A 20,561-nucleotide genomic window follows, 5' to 3' on the forward strand; every position below is an offset into this window, starting at 1 on the left:
CCGCCACAAGCTTGGCTGAAGCTGGCGCCGGCTGTGCGGGATGCCGCCGGGTCCGCGGAAGGCAGGAGGTGATTTCTGCCCGAGCCCTGGGGATCCTGGAGGATGACGGAGTGAGGGAAGGGGAAGTTGGGTGATTGAAGGGAAGCGTGAGTTGATGAAGGGTCAGGTGTTCAGCTCTCACTGTAAATAAATCTGTATGTAACAAGCAGCATTTCAGAAAAAGAGAATGATCTCGTCAAGTACCCTCCACAAAGACATCTCTGGATGAAAAGAATTACAGAACCGCCGGATCAAATGGATTGGAAAAGACCTCTGAGACCGTCAAGTGCAGCCTATGACTGATCACCACCTTGTCCCCCAGACCATGGCACTGGGTGCCACATCCAGTCTTTCCTTAAACACCTCCAGAGGTGGTGACTCCAGCGCCTCTCTGAGCAGCCCATGCACCCTTCCTGTGAAGAAAATCTTCCTAATGTCCAACCTAACCCTCCTCTGGTGCGACTTTAGGCCATTTCTCCCATGCTGTCCCTTGCTCCCTGGGAGCAGCGCCTGACCGCAGGGTGAGGAGCTGTGGAGAGCAGGAAGGGCCCCCCGAGCCTCCTTTTCTCCAGGCGGAGCGCCCCAGCTCCCTCAGCCGCTCCTCGCAGGACTTGTACTCCAGACCCTTCAGCATCCTCGCTGCCCCTCTCTGGAGAAGCAGCGAACTTCATTGCACCTCCGCTTGGGGAAAATGTCTGCTAATCGCCGGGATGGGGGAATTCGGGGGGATAAAAGGGATGTTTGTAGGACTGGCCATGGCCGCGCTGTGGACAAGGACACCCGGCCCGTGCCGCAATGGGGGCTCTGCGCCTTTAAGGGGCGGCTCCATGGGGCACGGCCCCTCTCTCTCGCTCCTCTCCCGCCCCGGTGTCGCTGAGGGCCCGCGGGACGCGGCGGCAGCAGCGGGGACGGAGCGCTCGTTCCGCCGCCATCGCCATCATGCAGCGCCGGGTGTTCGTGGTGGGCGTCGGCATGACCAAGGTACCGCCGCCCTCCCCGGCACCCGTGTGTGCGCGGGGGGACACGGCCCGCGCCAGGCCGGCCTCGGCGGGCCCCCGGCTGTCCGCTGAGGGGAAGGTGCTGCGGGAGCCGCCCGCGCCCTTCCCGGCGCGGCTGGAGCCCCTCACGGGACGCGGTGGCAGCTCGGGAGCGCACCGGCAGAGCCCGCTCCCGGCCCGGCGGCAGCGGCTCCGCGCAAAGTTCAGCCTCGCTCGGCGTGTGGGGGAGGCCGGACCCCGGCCAAGGTGAACGTGGTGCTCCGCAGAGCGGGTCGATACAGCAGCCCTGCAGTGTCCCCGCAGCCCCTGGCCCAGGGCCCGTCCCGGGGCAGGGCCCCGCAGGGTCTGTCCTGGCGCCTTTCTGTTCCTCGCCCTGGGGTGGTGAGGGCGCGCTCGGCTCCCCGCAGCTCCCCGGGAGCAGGTGCACCCGCGTGGGCCTGGGGCTCTTCTCCCGAGTAACGAGTGATGGGACAAGAGGAATTGGCCTCAGGTTTCCACAAGGCATGGTTAAGGTTAGAATTAGGATTAAGTATAATTCCTTCACCGAAAAAGGAATTATGCCCAGGAACAGGCAGCCTGGGTTCGGCAGTGCTGGGGAAACAGTTGGACTTGAGCTTCAAGGTCTTTTCCTACCTAAACGATTTTACGATTTTCAACGAGGAGCAGTAAAAGAAGCATTTTGTCTTGATAGATTAATCTTAAGACAACTTTGATATTTGCCAGAGTAATCAGAAACTCCTCCTCCTGGTCACCTTTTAAATAATAACTTTTTGTCTTGTTGCTGCGTGGGTACCTCTCCAGCTCCTACCTAAACGATTTTATGATTTTCAAAGACAAGCAGTAAAAGAATAATTTTTGTCTTGATAGATCAATCTTAAGACACCTTTGATATTTGCCAGAGTGATCAGAAACTCCTTCTCATGGTCACCTTTTAAATAATAACTTTTTGTCTTGTTGCTGCATGGGTACCTCTCTAGCATGCAATGTGATAGGTGAGGAATTGAAAGGTGAAAGGCAATTCTGTTAATTGTGTGTATTGAAATAGATCACAGAATGTAGTAATAGAAGTTACTGAGCTCACTTGTGATGTCCTCATGGAAGAGACAAGTAAAACCTGTCAGACACCATATTGAATCTTAAGTATTTTACAATGGAATCTTTTAGGACTGTATTGCTTCTATTTGATTAACATTAATGATGTAATGACTGCTAAAATTTGTTATATCTTCTCACAGCAACAGTCCACATTTCCTGTGTGTAACTGTCAGTTCCCCAGTGCTCTGCATTTTCAAAAGTGGATCATGTCAGTCACAACTTGAGGAATAGTCAGTACTCTCTTCTCCTCCCAAGCAGCAGCAATCACTCTTACAGATTTCTACAACTCAGTTACAACTTGAGGAATAGTCTTCTCTCTTCTCCTCCCAAGCAGCAGCAATCACTCTTACAGATTTCTACAATGACCAACTCACCACCTGTTTGTTTTATGACCTTTGCTATATAGGTTCTCTGTCTAAATTAATGAAAGGAGGCACTGCAGAAAGTACAGCCAAGTGGTACAAATGACTGGAGTCAGGGACATAAGCAGAAGGAGGCAGCAAATTAACTTTCATATGCTCACAGGGGACATCAAATAATTGTGGGATTATAAGTAGTTAGCATGAGGATTTCTTTTAGCAGTGACACTTTTTTTAGTAATGTAAAAATGCAAACCACCTGTACTTGTGGTGGTCTCTAATGAGTCACACTGCAAAGAAAATAGAAATGCCACCTCTACTCCAATGGTGAGGAGTAAGGTATGATAAATTCTCTACAAAGAACAAACATTTTCTTGTTGCAAATAGGATTATAACAAAAAAACCCAAAAAACCCAAAAGAAAAAAAAAAAGTGAAGGGGAAGTATTTATCAAAGCCTTAGTGAATCTTATGATGAATTTGTGAAGATTAGTTATTCTCTGTCCCACCCACAGGCTTTGGACAGTATTATTGTCCATCTCCATAGTCATGGATCATCTTTAACAGTGACTAGAAATGCTCTCAGCTCCCATAAGGTTGCACTGTTTTCTCCTTTTAGCCATTGCAGGGTCTGGCAGCGGCACTTGGGAATTTTAAAGATTTTGTAACTGCACTTTTGGGTCAATGAAATTACATTTTTTTGCATTATTTAAAACTTACTCAAAATTAAATGTAAAGCTTTTAAATATACCAATTTGAGCAAAATATTAATTAAATATCACTGTGATTTATTCTCAGCTTGTTTTCCTTCCTTTTCTCTTGCCAGTTTTCAAAGCCTAGTGAGATGTGTGCTGATTATCCTGACATGGCTAAAGAAGCAGGTAATTTAGTAATAAAGCATTTTGTTTGATTCCTGATGCTTATTTTTTAGGTCTTACAGCCAATATTTTTATTACATATATGAAGGCAAAGCTACTGTTTAACAAATAGATGCATCTGAAAAGCAGATTTAAAACTCAGACCACTTTCAGCAAATCCATAACTGACCTGTCCAGGTCAGCCCTTCCAGGCTGAAGTCAGCAGGATGGCTCAAAATTGAATTGTGCACTTAAATAATTGAATACTTACCTATATTATTGAAAACCTACTCTCACTGGGATGAACAACCTCAGTGCATGAGCACAGAATTGATTGAATGAAATTTTCATTCAATCAATTGAAATTGAATGAAATTTTCATTCAATCAATTGAAATTGAATGAAAAAGAAACTTGATCAGAACTCAAAATACTGTGAAATTGTCGTTATGAGTATGAAACTGTCCTTATGAGGTGCAAGACTATATTAACAGTTTGCACATGATAATGAGGAATTTCTACAACTCTCATCTGTGAATGCAGGACTCATGCATAGTACTCTAGGTTTGCTTGTTATGGTTGTGAGAGCTGTTTTTTTAAAAATTTTACCTTCAATTTTAATTTTTTTTTCCAACTTTTCAACTGTGTTTTTTAGGCCAGGCAGCTTTAGCTGATGCTGGGATTCCTTATTCAGCAGTGAAGCAGGCATGTGTGGGTTATGTTTATGGTGAGTATTGTTTGATTGGGATGAGACTTCTGTGACAGTTGCAGACTTCTGTGTGGATAAAGTATGAGGAATGGCATCAATAAGCTTTTTATTAAGGGGAAATCTATTTCTGTTCCAAAAAGATTTTTCTATTTACTTTCCTTCTGGTTCTCTATTAACAACTGTGTTGTGGCCACTGAAGTAGGGTCAGTCTGCTGTGATACCTCGAGCAGCTCTCAAGACACACCTCTAAACCCTTCTTTCCAGTCCAGTTGTGTCCCTTTGATTCACAGACTGTGAAGCAGAAGCTAGACAAACTTCTGGTTTTAAAATCTGAGGAGTTTCATCTTGTTTCTGAGGTTCTTTACTGTGGATACCTGAGAGCCATACTCAAGGTGACAGCTCAGAAGTTCAGGATTACAGTTTAATTGCACTGCACATACCTGGCAGCAAAAGCAAAACTTTTGTGAGTTTGTACCTTATTTTAATGTTGTGTTTCTATTTGAAGGTGACTCAACCTCTGGGCAGAGGGCAATCTACCATGGTCTGGGGCTAACTGGCATTCCCATCATCAATGTTAACAACAACTGTGCCACTGGAGCCACTGCTTTGTTCATGGCCAGACAGCTTGTGGAAGGAGGTGGGTTGTTTTGCTCTGTGCACCTAAGGGATTGTCTGGCATGCAGTAGCATGGTGTATGAGGATGTACTTATGTTCTCCTGTGTCATGAGCTGTATGAAGCTAGTCAGTTCTGCCAGTTAAGTGTTTCTGCAATAATTGTTTGGAGGAGTGCAGAACAAGTGGCATTATAGTACTGCAGGCACTAGATTCTCCAGGGTGAAAAGAATAATCTGCTAAAAACCTTAGCTTTTTTCTTTTAGCTTGAAGTTTATACAAGTGTTTAACAACTGTACATTAAACAAGTGTTTAACATGCAAGTGTTTAACTAACAGGTTTTTGGAAGGGAGGGGAGAGAGCAGACTGGCAGACCATGCTTTGAACTGTCAGATTAGTATTTCCTCCTATTTTTGCAGTTCGTTTGTGGACTTTGATACTTTCTTGCACTGATGCTGATGTTTCTGTAATGACAGCCATAGTAACACTGTGTATGATTGTTTAGTATTTGTAGCTGAAACATAAATGCTTGGTTGTCTGTGGGAGTTGCTGTCAGACAATCAAAAATAAACCCCAATCCTGTAGTGATCTTTTATTCTTAGGTATCAATATCTTTGTATCAATATCTTGTCCATCTTAATCTGAGTCTTTCAAAAATAAAGGAGGAAGGAAGAGCAGCTGGTAGGTGTTTGTGTACATGTCTTGTAATGGAATAGTTGTTAGTACCTAGTGTCATTTATAATCACATTGTGCTTTAAATAGCCACACATTTTATTTTAAGGTTTGGCAGACTGTGTTCTGGCACTCGGCTTTGAGAGGATGGCAAAAGGATCTCTTGCTTCAGGTGTAAGTGTCTGAAACAATTGATATGCTTGTGTTTGTGCATGGGATATACTTCCTCATACTCTGAGATGTATTGTCAGTAACACCACTTGCTTTACTGTAGATGATGACAAAAGAAACCATTAGTTTGATCTAAATAATCTTTTCATGAGTTCTGTGATTCTGATGGCAGCTATGACATGCTGTAAAAACTAAAATCTAAAACATTTCATGCAAAATTCATGTGTCGTGTTTGTTGTATTTTGCCAAGACTATGTTAAAGGCTGGGTTAGTGGGGAAAAAGGAAAATGCCAGATAAAATGCTGGAACTTTGAGTAACTGAAATGTCTTTCTCAAACAGCACAGCAAATCAAAGAAAGCATCAGACCAGAAGACCCAGAGTCATATTTGGTTGACCTGTTAACACACTCAACCAAGAACTAAGGGCTTCTTGACTCTTATTTGTTTTTACTGGAGAAGTATGTGTGGGTTTGTTTGTGTTTTGCCTTAAGGCAAGCAATATTAGAGCCCATATGTCATTTAACTGCAGAACTGCCAAATTCGATAATATATTCAAGAGGTTTGGGTGAAAAACATTAAATTTAGCAAGTGATAAAAATGAGAGAGTTATCTTTTAACATGCTTTACAATATTTCATCTAAGCTTCATTGAAAATACTACTGGAGTGTTAATTTTATAACATGAAACTATGTAAACAATAGGATTTTAAGTGAGGTGAAAAATACCTAAAGTCCCTGCTGAAAATAGTGACTGTGATACAAATCATGTAGCAGTGGTTCTTGTCATGAATCAGTGCAGTGGTTATAATGTCAAGCATTTTCTGATTATTTATTTTTTTATAGCAGGGAAATTAACAATACTTCTGATCATGTCACTGAAGTGCAGCATACTTCTCAGGGACTTGTTAAAATATTAGAAAAACCTATCATTTGTTTGAAATCTGTGACAGTTTTGTGGTGATGTTGAAAGAAAAGGAAATTATGATTTGCTTTGTATTTCTGTTTTCAGTTTGCAGACAGAACTAATCCTATGGACAAACATTTGGAAATTATGATAAATAAATATGGCCTAGCAAGTGCTCCAGTGGCACCTCAGATGTTTGCAAGTGCTGGCAAAGAACATATGGAGAAATACGGTCTGTTAAAAAACATTTTTTTTAGTTGTCTCCACTTTATGAAGGGATTTAAAATAATAGGATTTTGTTTTAAGAAATGGTAGCATTAAGGTTGCACAACTCCCTGCATTTTATCCCTGTGCCTTAGGATAGGTAGATGGGCATGGGGCTGAACTGTTTGGCAAAAGCTGTTGGGTATTTGATTTGATTTAATACCTAGTACATGGCTGCTGCCACTGCTGTTTGCTACCCCCTGACCAGGGGAGGGAACTGGCTCCAAGGTAACAGCCTGGCCTGTTATGCATCTTTTATTTGCAATTTTAGACTATTATATGAAAACAAATGTAGACTTAGACTCTACAATTTCACTGCAGCTGTTTTGCACTGATAGGAAAATGATCATTTAAGTTGCAGTAGTAGAATAATACATCAAATAAAATGCACTTGTTTTCTGTGGTTTTATGTGAGTGTTAAATATTCAAGTGGGTTGTTGTGTCAGCTGAAACTCAGCCATTTAGTAGTCTTTATCTAATTTTGAAACCTCAGCTGAGTTCTAAGGAAAGTCTTCATAACAGTGTGTCTCTTGTAAAGATGCTTGTAAAGGTCAGATTCTTGACACAATGTTTAAACTGTTATGTCAGCACTGTTTGAGCAAACAAAGTATTTAAACACAGTTTTTTTCCCCTTTTCAGGGACAAATCCAGAATACTTTGCGAAAATTGCATGGAAGAACCACAGCCATTCAACCAACAACCCGTGAGTCACGTACTCTGCCTCTATAGTCAACTCTGCCTCTACAGTCAACATCCCTGGTTGTTAAAAAAATTCATGCACAACAAAATAGTATTTTTAGAATACATTCAGAATGTTTTCAGCATATGTTCTTTATTATGGAATGAGAAAATAAATAAATAAATTATTCTACAAATATATGAAAAATTAATTCCCTGTTCAGTGCCTTATAGTTTGTAAAGAGAGCTCTATAGCTGCCTAATAGTGTGATGTTAGTATGTGTACTGCTCAATCTGAGATGGCATCTGTGTGTTTTCCTTAGGTATTCCCAGTTCCAAAAGGAGTACACCTTAGATGAAGTTCCTTTGTAAAGAGTATATATACTCTTTAGTATATATACCAAAGAGCTCTATAGCTGCCTAATAGTGTGATGTTAGTATGTGTACTGCTCAATCTGAGATGGCATCTGTGTGTTTTCCTTAGGTATTCCCAGTTCCAAAAGGAGTACACCTTAGATGAAGTTCTGCATTCTCGCAAAATTTTTGATTACTTGACTGTCTTACAGTGTTGGTAAGGAGAGGACTTTGCATTGTGAAATAGATCTTGATGTTAAGACAAATATGGTAGGACATCTATTTGAATAAAGTCTGTTTGTGTGTCAGTTATAATTTACAGATTGCTTTAAGTAAACTTTTAATAAATAAAACAAATGTGGAAAATCTGTCATGACCAAACACTAGATACTTGCTCTCAGTGTAATACAGTGAGCTGAAATAAGTTTTGTACTTTGGGGTTCTCATATTCTGTTCTTTTACTAATGTGCATCCATCACTGTTAAGTGTTGATTCTTCTCTTCAGCCTTTCCTAAGCACTCTTGGAGGGTGTATATATGTTTATATATTTTTATAGCCAAGTGGAAGCTTTGATTTGTCCTAAATTGAAAAGCTTTAATGACACATTTCTATTTTGATGTAATGATTTTCAAATGTCTGGTATAAATATTACTGAAAGTGTCCAGTAAGCATTGATAGAATTTATAGTTTCAGTGGTATAAGCCAAATAAAGTGGGGTTTTGTTTGTTGAGTTTTTTGGTTTGTATTAAAAGAGAAATCTATGGAAGATCAACAGTCTAATGAAGATGGACATTACTGATTTAGAACAATAACATCATTATTTTTCTTTCAATCAGTCCAACATCAAATGGTGCTGCAGCTGCAATTTTGGCTAATGAGGAGTTTGTGAGAAGGCATAAATTGCAGCCTAAAGCTGTGGAAATTCTAGCACAGGTGATGGCTACTGATTATCCAAGCACATTTCAAGGAAACAGTTGTATGAAGATGGTAGGTTTACAATTCTGTAGTCCCTGGTACTCATTGGGGTGGTTTTTCTGAGTTTTTTTGTTTGTAGTTTTGGGTTGGTGTTTTGTGGAGGTTTTTTTGTTTGATTTTGGGTTTGGGTTTTTTTCTAAGTACCTGCAAGTCCTAGTGATGCTATAAACAATTTCATGTCAGTGAGCAAACATATTATGCTTTGTGGGGTGAACGTAAAATTGATTTCATTTGGACAGATATGGAATAAGGAAGGAGTATGATTGATTGTGGAATGACAATAAGTAACTTATAAACAGGCTATCAGAAACCTAGTTTTTAACAAATTATTTACAGGCTATTTTTTAAACAAACAGCAAAAGAAAATTCCTTTCATTTTTCTCTTTATAATAGTAATGAAATTGAAAACAATCAGGTGGATCATAGAAAAAGGCAACAAGACAGTTTGAGGATTTGTTTCAAGGCTGTTGGTCTGAGTCATGCAAAGGAACAATCTGGGTTGTGATCAAGGTTAAGGAAATAGAGGATATTCCCCAGAAAGGTTTTTGCATGCCAACAATAAGCCTTAGAATATGTTATTTCTTTCTAGACAATTTTTATTTTATGGATATCAAACTCTGACATGTGATGCATTAAAATAAATCTGAATAACATCTTCTTTCACTGACAGGATTCATAGAAGCACAGTTAAAACTGTGAGCTATACTTCTGCAATGATATTTTAACATAGAATTTCTCCTTTTTTCAGGTTGGCTATGACATGACTAAAAATGCTGCACAAAAATGTTTTGAAAAAGCAGGGCTGAAACCTACAGATGTTGATGTGATTGAACTTCATGACTGCTTCTCAGTTAATGAGTTCATCACCTATGAAGCTCTGGGACTGTGTCCAGAAGGTAATAGCAGCAATGGAGATAATTGTTCTATTAAAATGGAAATCACCAAGAATACCCAAATTAAGAACTCCTGTGATCTCAGTCTTAGGCCCCTTTTTTGGAGCTGCATTCTATCATAACCTTACCCCAAGATTTTCCTCCATCTGTGTATTTCCTTTTAAGAAGATAAATATAGGACAAGAATTGTCTGTGGGGGGCCTTAGCAAGTCACTGGTCTTTGAAACATCTTTGCCTCAGAGTTATTGGCACATTGTCAACGTGCATCTAAAGTCAGCTGTGTAACAATGCTCAGATTAGTTTAATGCCAGTGAATTTGCTGGATTTACAACAAATTAAATAGCAGTGGAATTTAGTTCTGTGTATGTAAGTAAAATCATTAAAATTTTCTGCTGAAGAGGGTTTTTAATTATTTCAAATAAATAATGCATTGAACTGCTATTTCAGTTCATGATGTATTTAAATTGTAAACATATTCTTGTTTTGCATAGGTTATCATCTGATATAATCTTTCTCTAGTTTGTTTTTAACTAATTGTGAGGAAATACCATATTCTGGCACTAGGTGGTATATTAAGTCTGAGCTTTCTTACTGAAACAGACATTTATGGAACTCCAGGAAGACTTATGTGTTTGCCTTTGAATATCTGCTTTCTACTGCCATTTTTGCTGTGGTTTTTATGGTATCTGCAGCAAAAGTGGTAAATGTTGGACATATTTGAACAGGTACATTAAGCTCTTTAGCTTCATTCCTTTAATTGATGCAGAATAATCCTGGTGGTGCTTGTCTATTTGGCTAATTAGCCTTGTGCATGGTTATTTAATAGTGCTGTTCTCACAACCCTTTGTCAGTCTGGTCTTCATAGAATATGAAAGTCATCTTGGAATGATAGACTGAGGCATAAAGATTAATGAAATTGCATAAACCACTGTGGATTTAGATGGGCAAATCTAACCTGGTATTCTCATTTAATGGCACCATGGAGCCATGACAGATCTTTTTTACACTTCAGTGTTAAAAATGTTGGGTGCAGAAGCCGGTGCAAGAATAAATGAGTAAGAGCCTGGTTAAAAGGGAGGATTGTCTGTAGTCTGGGAAGCTAAACAGTTCTGAACATAAGTCTTCTGAGTAGTTTTATTCATTTTTTTGATGTCTTAATACAACCCAAGGTACCATTAGTTGGCCTTTGTGGTGAGGGTTTGTGTTCAGCTGGGTGTTCACCTTCAAGTCCTGGGGGTCACAAATTACAACTTTCAAAAAATGTGATTATCACTGCAGCTTCATGAACAAAATGTAAATAGCTTTGTTATACTGATTATATCATAATGCTGTATACACCAACAGAGCAATTCAGCTGCACTTCTGTACCAAATACTTCACTTCATGTTATGCTTTCTCCAATGGTATAAGCAAGTCTCATTAATGTAGTTGGGCCAATTTTTGCTCTTTGTGAAATATGAGCTGTAACATTTCCTGTGGTTTGACTGACATGCAGCATCTCTGGTAAGTTACAGCAGAAGTGAAAAATCACTTAAAAATAAAAAAAAAGAACATTTTTCTTACATGAATTCTGTTTTATAGGAAGAGCATGTGACCTGATTGACAGAGGAGACAATACTTATGGAGGAAAATGGGTTATTAATCCCAGTGGTGGCTTGATTTCCAAGGGACACCCTCTTGGTGCCACAGGTATGCAAAACCTCTTCATTTAGTCACACCCATTAGATAAGAGATACAGCTCTTGAGCAGGCAGGTGCTTCCCACCTGTGCTTGAAACTGAGGGCCTCAAAACTTCTTCCCAGTCTTCTTTCCAAAGTGCTGGAGCAGGTTAACACAGTTTAACCTTTCCTAAAGAATTGCTCAATAGTACAACTTCTGAATAGTATTTGAACAACTATTCTAATATGATATCAGCCTTTAAAATTCTGGTTTTGGAGATTTTTACTGCCTCTGAATAGCCTGTATCATTGTTAGCTGTACTAGAAGCCTGTTTTATTAAGTCTTGGATGTCAGAATATTTATTTGATGTTTACAACAGAAGCTCACTTGGTCACCATTTCCCAGTAACATAGGTTTCCCCCCCTTTTTTTTCCTTTCTTTCTTTAAACTGCTGTGCTTGTTTCTAAATGAGTTTGCTCTTGGGCAAAATGTGTTGGATTTGTGCAGATAATTCATCCTCCTTGTTTGGAAATGAGAATTTATCAGAAAACTGGAGAAGATGAAATCTTGAGAAACACCAAATCTTAATGTGAACAATAGTAACAGTGGGATACATTAAGCAGTAAAGTGTGGGGGCCAGGGGAAGTGTTAGGAAACTTTGGAGGAAAAGGTTCCAGGTAAATGAGACTGGATATCTGTAACAGGGTGGGAGTATTGCATTGCCAGGTTTATGGTAGTTTTTGTCAGTTACACGGTGATAAAAGCAGAGGCACTTAGTGGCATTCTTGCTTCTCCAGTGCCATGGGATGGAGGAAGAGTCAGTAAAATGCAGAAAATGACAAGTCTTAGCCTGTCTGCTTCATTTCCCTTGGAAACAGTCTTGAGGCCAGTTATATACTTAACAAGGGTCATGTAAATCCTCTGAAATATCCAAATCATTCCTGGGCAGGCTGCACCACAGTACACACCCTCTCCTTGAGGCTGAGAGGATGTGAATGAAATCTCTTCATTCTCATTTGTGACTGGAATTTTAAAACTCCTTAACTCCTTCATAACGTTTCAGTTGGCAGTATGTACAATTCTGTGCATGAAATGCAGATTGCTTCTGTGCCTTGTCCAAAGACCTGTGCAGTTATCCAGGGGAAGGGAGAGGAAGGGATGGGGGAAAAGGAGAAAAGTGTGAGGAATGTGCAGAGAAGGGCAGTGGAGCTGGGGGAAGGTCTGGAGCACAAACCCTGTGAGGAATTCCTGAGGCAGTTGGGGAGGCTCAGCCTGGAGAGAAAGTGGCTCAGGGGGGACCTTCTCACACTCTCCAACTCCCTGGAAGAAGGGTTGTAACCCAGACAGCCAGAGACAGGATGAAAGGGTACAGCCTCAAGCTGTGCTGGGGGAGGTTTAGGCAGGACATCCACAGGAATTTTGACACAGAAAGGATGCTTAAACATTGGAACGGGCTGTCCTGGGAGGTGGTGGAGTGTGGAAGGTGAAGGGAGGACTGGCACTCAGGTCTAGCTGACAAGCTCGGTGCTTGGCCACAGGCTGGACTCGATGGTCCCGGAGCTCTTTTCCAATTGAATGAATTGTGATTCCTTCAATCCGTGATTCTGTACGTGCGGCGGGACTGGGCCCTGCCCGCAGAGAGCCGAGGGCACAGCGGGGCGAGACCGAGGGTGACCATGATCAGAGTGATCAGAGAGCTCCGGGTTGCCATGCAAAGGGGTTCCCCTTCCTCTGGGTTCCCCAGGGACATCCCGTTCCCGCGGGCAGTCCGCAGGCCGGGGCTGAGGCGGGCTCTGCGCTCGATGTTTCAGGGCTGGCGCAGTGCGCGGAGCTGTGCTGGCAGCTGCGCGGGCAGGCGGGGCGGCGGCAGGTGCCGGGGGCCAAGGTCGCGCTGCAGCACAACCTGGGGCTCGGCGGGGCCGTGGTGGTGACGCTCTTCAGGATGGGCTTCCCCCGGGACAGCAGGTGAGCCGGGGCCGACACACGCCGGGGGGATCCGCGGGCCGCACCGCCAGGCCTTCCGGAGGGACAGAGCGCTGCTGGCCCGGCCTGGCCGTGCTTCCTGCGCCCTCAAAACATGCTTGGTTCGCAGTTATTATTTAGAGTTATTATGCTCAAGGGGCAGATTGCCCTGTAAACGGAACGCTCTTGCACTGCAGGGCTGTACTGAGGTTAAAACTCACACACTGAGCACTGAGTTATTGAAAAGCTCAGACTGGCTTGTGCAAATAGCTCAAGAGTGATGTTCGGAGGAAAAAAGCCACCAAATAAAAACCATTCCAAGAGTAAAACAGGCCACGTTATAATTAATTAATTGAAACTAGGTGTCTGCTAAAACCAGCAAGGCATTCATGGGAACAGAGAAGCCGCTGCTTTCACTGCTAAAATTGTTACTGGTTTAGCTCTGTGAAGGATTGCTTTCAGCTGTGTTTGATGTGATACTGTAACTCCTTAGAATTCTGGGGTGTTACAGATCTTGCACTTGCAATTGTAGCCTGTTTCAGAGTGAGAGAACACTGCTGTGGAGCTGTCTGCACTCTGCTGTATCTCAGTGCTCGAATGGACAGGAATTGAGAGAAAACACTTAAAATTTGTATTATTCTGGTATTTCAGGGGAGACTTACAATGCAGTTCCCTTTACATTTTCACTTCCAGCTTTACTTAGAAAGATTGACCAGCTTATTATGGGTGTTATGGCTTTTAAAGCTCTATCCCAGTGCTTTGTTTTCTCTGAAAACCTGTGAACAGTAGAATTTATCATACACTGGCCTTTCAGAAAGAAACACACCCCTCACTCCCAGCTCATATTTCTAACATCTGTTTCAGCTAAACCTGTGCAGTTCCTGGGAGGTGACAGTATAACCTGTGGAAGAGGTGATGAGAGAAGCCACCGAATTTGAAGGGCTGCAGAAGTGATTTTTTTGTAGTGTCAGGAGTGATAATTGTCTCTTTTTTAATCCATAAGAGGTTGTAGCATGTGAGGAAAAATATGTCTTCTCATGGATTCTCTTCAAACATGCTCACAAGACTTGTCAGTGGGTGTTGGCACAGTTTTACATCTGAAGGGAAAAGACTGTTACAGGGAGTACACTTTTTCCCATTGCTTTGAGCTTTGTCTTTTAAAATACTGTCACTCTATGGAAAATGTTGCTATTTTTATGTCATCAGCCTTGAGGTGCTGCTAGAAGTAGTCCTTCCTGTCAGGGAGAGTTTTTTATGTACAGATAATATTTCTCCTGAAGAAACTTAAGTCTGATGTACTATGGCTCATTTCACCTTCACTGGTGTTCAGAATTTTGAAAATACTTTCTTTAGTACAACTCAACCCAGAGAAATCTTAGCAACAATCATTTCATCTTATCCTAGAGAAGCTTAAAGCCCTTGAGTTGTCCCAAAGGCTTTGTGTGGGAGATCCCTGACACTCCTGGAGGGAGTTGCACCATTGTGTGTCAGACTTTGGAATGGAGCAGTGTGGCTGGTGTGCTCAGACACCCCTTATGTAACTGAGTTATGCTGTGCATTGTGTAATTAAGGGAAAGGTGGTGAAACTCCATGTTTATGAAGATCCTTCACACCAGTTTCCTACAGTACATTTAGTCACTGATTCCAGATCAAGCCTGTGGCTTTAGTAATAGCTGGCTAGAACATGCATCAAGGCAGCAGGATTTGTATAAATTTTTGAAACAGTCCTGCTTTTTGTTTGGTGGCTTTTTCTGAACCTTACAGTTTCTATCTTGTTAGTACAGCCTTGGTTTCTAAACAAAATGGATGTGTCTCCTTCAGACAAGACAGTGCCCACTCCTTCTGTCACACATCTGCAGGGCACTGTCAGTACCACCCCAGTAAGCTCCAGCAGCATTTCTTGAGCAATTCTTTCACTTTAGCAGTACCAAACCTTACCACAGTTCTGGGCTCTGCTGCCAGGAGCTGGTAATAGCAGTGAACCTGTTCCTCATCCTGTTAGTACAGCCTTGGTTTCTTAACAAAATGGATGTGTCTCCTTTCACTTCAGCAGTACCAAACCTGACCACAGTTCTGGGCTCTGCTGCCAGGAGCTGGTAATAGCAGTGAACCTGTTCCTCCTGCTGCTTGAATTGCCATTTCTTTGGACATTTCTCTGTACTTTGGCTCTGTGTGCCCCTGCAGGAATCAAGAATTGGGTTCCACATTGCAGTCAGGCCATGCAGAGTATTCCAGAGTATCAGGAATAAGATTAATGATTTACTTCCATGATAAAATTAATCTTCAGTTCATGCACACAGAACACGCAGATATCTGGAGTGATTGTAATTCAGGCTATCAAGAGAGCAAGCTTCACTTTGATACCAGAGTTGCTTTATACTGCTGAAATGTTTCTTGCTGGTGTTAGGCCAATTGGTGATCATTTGAAGATGTTGAAAATGTGATTGAAAGTGATTAAATTAATGGAGTTTTTGTTTCAGCAACGGCCGTATTGCAGCTGTGCCTCTCAGTGCGGCTGTTGATGGATTTAAAGCACACCTGGTCTTCAAAGAGATTGAAAAGAAGCTCCAAGAGGTATCTGACTACTTCTTTTACCTACAACAGGATTTTAATTGATAACAGAATGTGTATGAAACCTGTTGGGACTGTATCAGCATCTACCACTTCTTCAGGACTGCTCATTGAAACAAATGCTACAGATTTAGATTTTGTAATTTTTCAATTCTTTGTAAAAGAATTGTAATTGTAAAAGAATTTTTACAATTATTTGTAAAAGAAACCTTTTACACTGTGCTATGATTTTAAGTTACCTTTTTTCCAGATAGTTCCTACCTGCATAAGTGGAGGCAAGTTTAGATTGTAGATGAGGAGCTTGCTAACTAACCAAACAAACTTTGTGCTTGGTGTTAGGTGTTTGCTCTTTAACTGTAATTAGAAGAAGAAATTGCATTTTGTCAAACTTATGTCAGGACAAGGCTATTAGGACTGTTCTTAGTTTAATAGATTTCAATATAGACAGTCGTAGTTTGAGTTTTTTCTGTTTGTTTAGATTTTTTTGGTGGTTGTTTAAATGATGTCTAATGGAGGGAATAGATATTTTTATATTAGTAGAAATGGTGAAGGTTTTTTAATTACCTCTGTTAAATTAAGACTAACTGAAAGTTATGTTGAAGTAAATTATTTCTCATTCCATGGTCATTACAGGAAGGAGAGCAGTTTGTTAAGAAAATTGGTGGAGTCTTTGCCTTCAAAGTTAAAGATGGTCCTGATGGGAAAGAAGCAACTTGGATAGTAGATGTGAAAAATGGCAAAGGCTCTGTGGCAGTTAATTCAGGTCAGTGCTCTTTTATTATGTCATTGCAGAACACACATAAAACTAATGAATACAGACTCATATTCTGTTTAGGCTGTAATGACCTTGAGAAAAAATTCTACATTAATTTTAAACGTTTCTTATTACTGACACTTTTAATCTGTGGTGTTTCAGACCAAGAACTAAACAGCTTCTACTCTGAATCTGTCTAGAGATAATAGTGTATTTTCTTAGAGGCTACAGGCAGATCTGTCATATGATTTCACAGGAATCAGAATGGAAAAAACAAAGTGAAAATCAAACCTCAGAGATTTTGTTGCTCTCACCCCTTAAAATTTGGGGCAAAAATGTAATCTGTAGCTGTTTCTTCAGTTGCTTTGTTGGAGACACTGGCAATCAGTAAACTGGTCTGCCTTGTCAAGTTACTTCTCCTCTGCAGGTAGTTAAGCAACAAAACTTGATTGGTTTCAGTGCTGTACCAGCTGACATAAACTTCAAGTTGCATTTTGAAAAAGGCAGAAATAAGAAAGAGACTGGGTGTTGAGGAGCCCCATAAAAATATTGAGAACACAAGATTTGTACCCTTGCCATGAAAATGTCTTGTCTCAAATTTGAAGTCATACACCTGAGTAATGAAAATGAGAAAAAAACAATAAAGACAAGAGCCAGTCCTCAAAATCTGATATATCCATGAACCTGCATCACAAACTTTTAATTAAAAACATGATGGGGATTTGATTCAGAAATTCGTTGTTATGTTATTACAAAAAGAAGCCCACAGTCTTCTGTTGCATAGGTAACAATTTACCAAAGATTTCAATATAATAATAAGATGAGTGTAGGAAAAAATGTATGCAGGTTTTAGCCCTTGGGTTTACATATCAGTATTTATATCAGAGTTTATTAAAATAATTTTCCAGCTTACTTTAGTAAGAAGATCCTAGAAACTTCTGTACTTGAGTTAATTCAAATGAGTGCTTTCAGAATGCACATGTTGTTCCCATGGAAGGAGAGGGCAGGGAATGCCTGAAATGTCAGTAATGAATATCTTGAGAGTGTCACAGGGGAAAACTCATCTATTCCAAGCTGATCTTTATACTAACAAATATAAGCTTGATGAAGCTGAAAGATGATTGTCAGTGCTTGCAATGAACATTCTGTCTGGATACAAGTAGATTATTATTTATTTTCAAGGAATGAATTTGCTTAGCTTTTCAGGAAGACCCATCTTTCTTCTGTGTTGGGGTGGTCTGTGCTACAAGGTGTCCCAGCTGCCTCTTGGCTTTGGGTAGCCTCTTGCTGATATTTTTTTCATGGCTCCTGCTTGTACATGCCTCAGGTATCATTTGCTGACCTGTGGTCTGAAGGGATGCTCCACACAGCTCCTAGAAGTGTTTCATTTCTCAGTTTGACTCTTCATTCTGCTCCTGTCTTGCAGACAAGAAGGCAGACTGTACAATCACGATGGCTGACACTGATCTGCTGGCACTCATGACTGGCAAAATGAACCCTCAGACAGTAAGTACAGCAAAGATGACCTGATCAGGCACTGATTGGTTTGTTTTGAATGTGTTTAAGTTGAAATCATTTGAATGTTTTCATCCAAAACTGCCATGGCTGATCTGAAAAATGGCAATTCTTGGTGTGCTCTGAACAAATCACCCAAAGTGAGATTCATCAGGAATAACAGGGATGTGTGTCCTGTGTTATATCCCAGAAGGAGATATAATAGTGCTTGGTTTGCAGAGAAGAGGGGCAATCCAGTTTTTGCAACATGCCATAACAAAGAAGGAATGTGAGCCTCTCTTTGGAGGGCTTTATCCCCATAGCTGACATTAGTGTAAGGAGTCATCTTGATGCTGAAAAGTAGAAATTGAGGTGAGCATCCACTAAATGACTAATTTTTCGTTGTTGGGTGGTGAGTTTGGGGGGTTTTTGTTTGGTTGGTTAGTTTAATTTCTTTTTTTTTATTCCTCTGTACACCAAAAGCAGTCATAGTGTAGAAGTAAACCAGATATTTAAATTAATTTTAAGTTACTGTTCTGCGCTTCCAAATTTGAAATGCTCTGGGAAATTGTTTCATGATTTTGGTCTGGTAATCATGGGGTAAATTTTGCAAACTGAAATGTGTCTAGGAGAAATTTTAAGATAAAACACATTATAGAAATGTTGTAATATACATGTAGAAAATTCAGAAGCAACTCCAGCTTTACATCTACTTTTTGGATATTTTGGTACATGCAGTTTTATCTCCTTACAAGGTCTGGAAGAAACAATCCAAATTTTCTGCATGTCTTCTTCACAATCAGACATTTGTAAAATTGACTTGATCAGGAACAAAGCCAGTTAAGGCTGAGGAGGATTGAGCTAAGAAATCAGTTTTGGCACCTGCTGTCACTGTGGCTTTATTGTTTGCAGTTGAAATAATGAGCTTGCCTTCTGTGAGCAGTCACCACCCAAACATGGGGTGTTCTGCCTGCTCCAGGTACACACCCATGGCTGTGATAATCTGAGAAACAAACAGTTTATTCTCTTTAGGTGTCAAAAATATAATAAGAATACAACTTCTCAGCTTGCTGTTCTGCAGTCAGACAATGCATTCATTGCTGGAGGTGCCAGAACTGTTGGAAATACCAAACTGCTCATCCATAAAAACCCATAACTCTGGAGGGGTGCATTTGGGATAATATGTTGTACTGCATTTCACAAAATCTTTCTTTCTTTTCAGGCATTCTTTCAAGGCAAATTGAAGATTTCTGGGAACATGGGCATGGCAATGAAACTTCAGAATCTACAGCTTCAGCCAGGCAAAGCTAAACTTTGAGCTCAGTAGAGTAAATAGTCAGTACTTGATATTCTTGATGAAAAAGTAGAATCAAACTAGACATTATCAATAATATGGCACAGGCTGGGTTTGATTGGACCTCTCTCACCTAAATTCTGTGGTTAGAGACCTTAAATCTCTTAACAATTCCATCGGATTCTCTATGGCAAAGCTTGAGGCACTAACACAAATGGTACGTTGTGGGGCTTTGTGGCAGCTTTTGTTCTAATCAATATGGACAATTTTGTAAAAATTAGAGCTGAATTAGGCTGCTTACTATTGTCGAGGTTAGTTGGGAAGGAAGAGAGGAAAGTTATAAGTAGCTTGGCATATCAATGAAATGAGTTGCATTTTTTAAAGGCTGTAATAGCAGATCATACAAATGCTCTCAGACTCCCATTCTCTCCAATTTGCTGCTGCTTACATTAAAATGATCTTGTAAAGGGGATCTCTAACAACATTTTTTTAGAATAGGTTTTAGGAATTTGCTATAAAATACTTTTCTTATTACTACTTTGGAATTAAAAAATAAACAAAATATCCAGAAGTAAGCAGGAACTAGAATGCTGCTTTGAGGTTCACAGGATTTGATAATACTGTACCTTGAAAACAGATTAGATTTGCCAGGAGAGCAGAGAGGGAAAATAACCAATATGTTACCTGTTTTCTCCTGGTAAAATCTGGTGTTGATCATGATGAAATTCTTGTCAGTTATGTAAAAGCTTTAAGTTCTGTTTTGGGAAAATGTATTCTGGTTGGAAGTTTAATAGAAAATTAAATATACTTTTCCTGTTCTTCTGTGTGTCTCTTTCTCAGATTTATAAGCATGGATTTCATGTTAGTGTACTGAATTGAGTATTTTATTCAGGCTGTCACAAAGGACACCTGCAGGCACCCCCTTTTTCCTTCTCAGGCATTGTCAGTGCATCATTCATAGACTTCATCTCAGTCCAGTAGACACATCTCACATCCTCACATACTTGGGCTGTGGCTGAGGAACTTAGACTGAAACTTTCACTTCCCTGGCTTAACTAAAATAATAATAAAAAAGAGCAAATTTCAGCAAATCATTCTGCCTCCTATAGGGAATGGTGACAGATTGCTGAGCAGTTAGAATGGCTCTACTGCATCAGACCAAAAAATCCTTCTGGCCCCCTGGATTTTCTCCTTGTTGGTACCTTGGAAGGAAGAGGAAGATGGCCAATCATCTGTTTACTCAGAGTACTT

General features: G+C 40.6%; 1 protein-coding gene across 1 annotated transcript; it reads left to right on the plus strand.

The window, feature by feature from the left end:
- Positions 1 to 870: 870 nt before the first annotated feature.
- Positions 871 to 20,129, plus strand: SCP2 (sterol carrier protein 2). Its single transcript, XM_039711582.1, has 16 exons — positions 871 to 1,020; positions 3,316 to 3,370; positions 4,001 to 4,072; positions 4,560 to 4,691; positions 5,448 to 5,512; positions 6,518 to 6,644; positions 7,316 to 7,379; positions 7,839 to 7,925; positions 8,545 to 8,695; positions 9,432 to 9,579; positions 11,158 to 11,265; positions 13,047 to 13,200; positions 15,678 to 15,771; positions 16,402 to 16,531; positions 17,949 to 18,028; positions 19,239 to 20,129. The coding sequence occupies exons 1-16, from the start codon at positions 979 to 981 to the stop codon at positions 19,332 to 19,334; spliced, it is 1,605 nt and encodes a 534-aa protein (XP_039567516.1). The 5' UTR covers positions 871 to 978; the 3' UTR covers positions 19,335 to 20,129.
- Positions 20,130 to 20,561: the final 432 nt, after the last annotated feature.

Source organism: Passer montanus, unplaced genomic scaffold, assembly GCF_014805655.1.
Source record: "Passer montanus isolate IOZ18808 unplaced genomic scaffold, ASM1480565v1 scaffold25, whole genome shotgun sequence".
NCBI lineage: Eukaryota > Metazoa > Chordata > Aves > Passeriformes > Passeridae > Passer > Passer montanus.

Bases quoted from the DNA above. Each gene is read 5' to 3' on its own strand.
- SCP2 (XM_039711582.1), top strand. From the start codon at position 979: ATGCAGCGCCGGGTGTTCGTGGTGGGCGTCGGCATGACCAAG. The intron at 1,021-3,315 runs GTACCGCCGCCC...TTCTCTTGCCAG, and splicing joins TGGGCGTCGGCATGACCAAG to TTTTCAAAGCCTAGTGAGAT. The intron at 11,266-13,046 runs GTATGCAAAACC...TCGATGTTTCAG, and splicing joins ACACCCTCTTGGTGCCACAG to GGCTGGCGCAGTGCGCGGAG.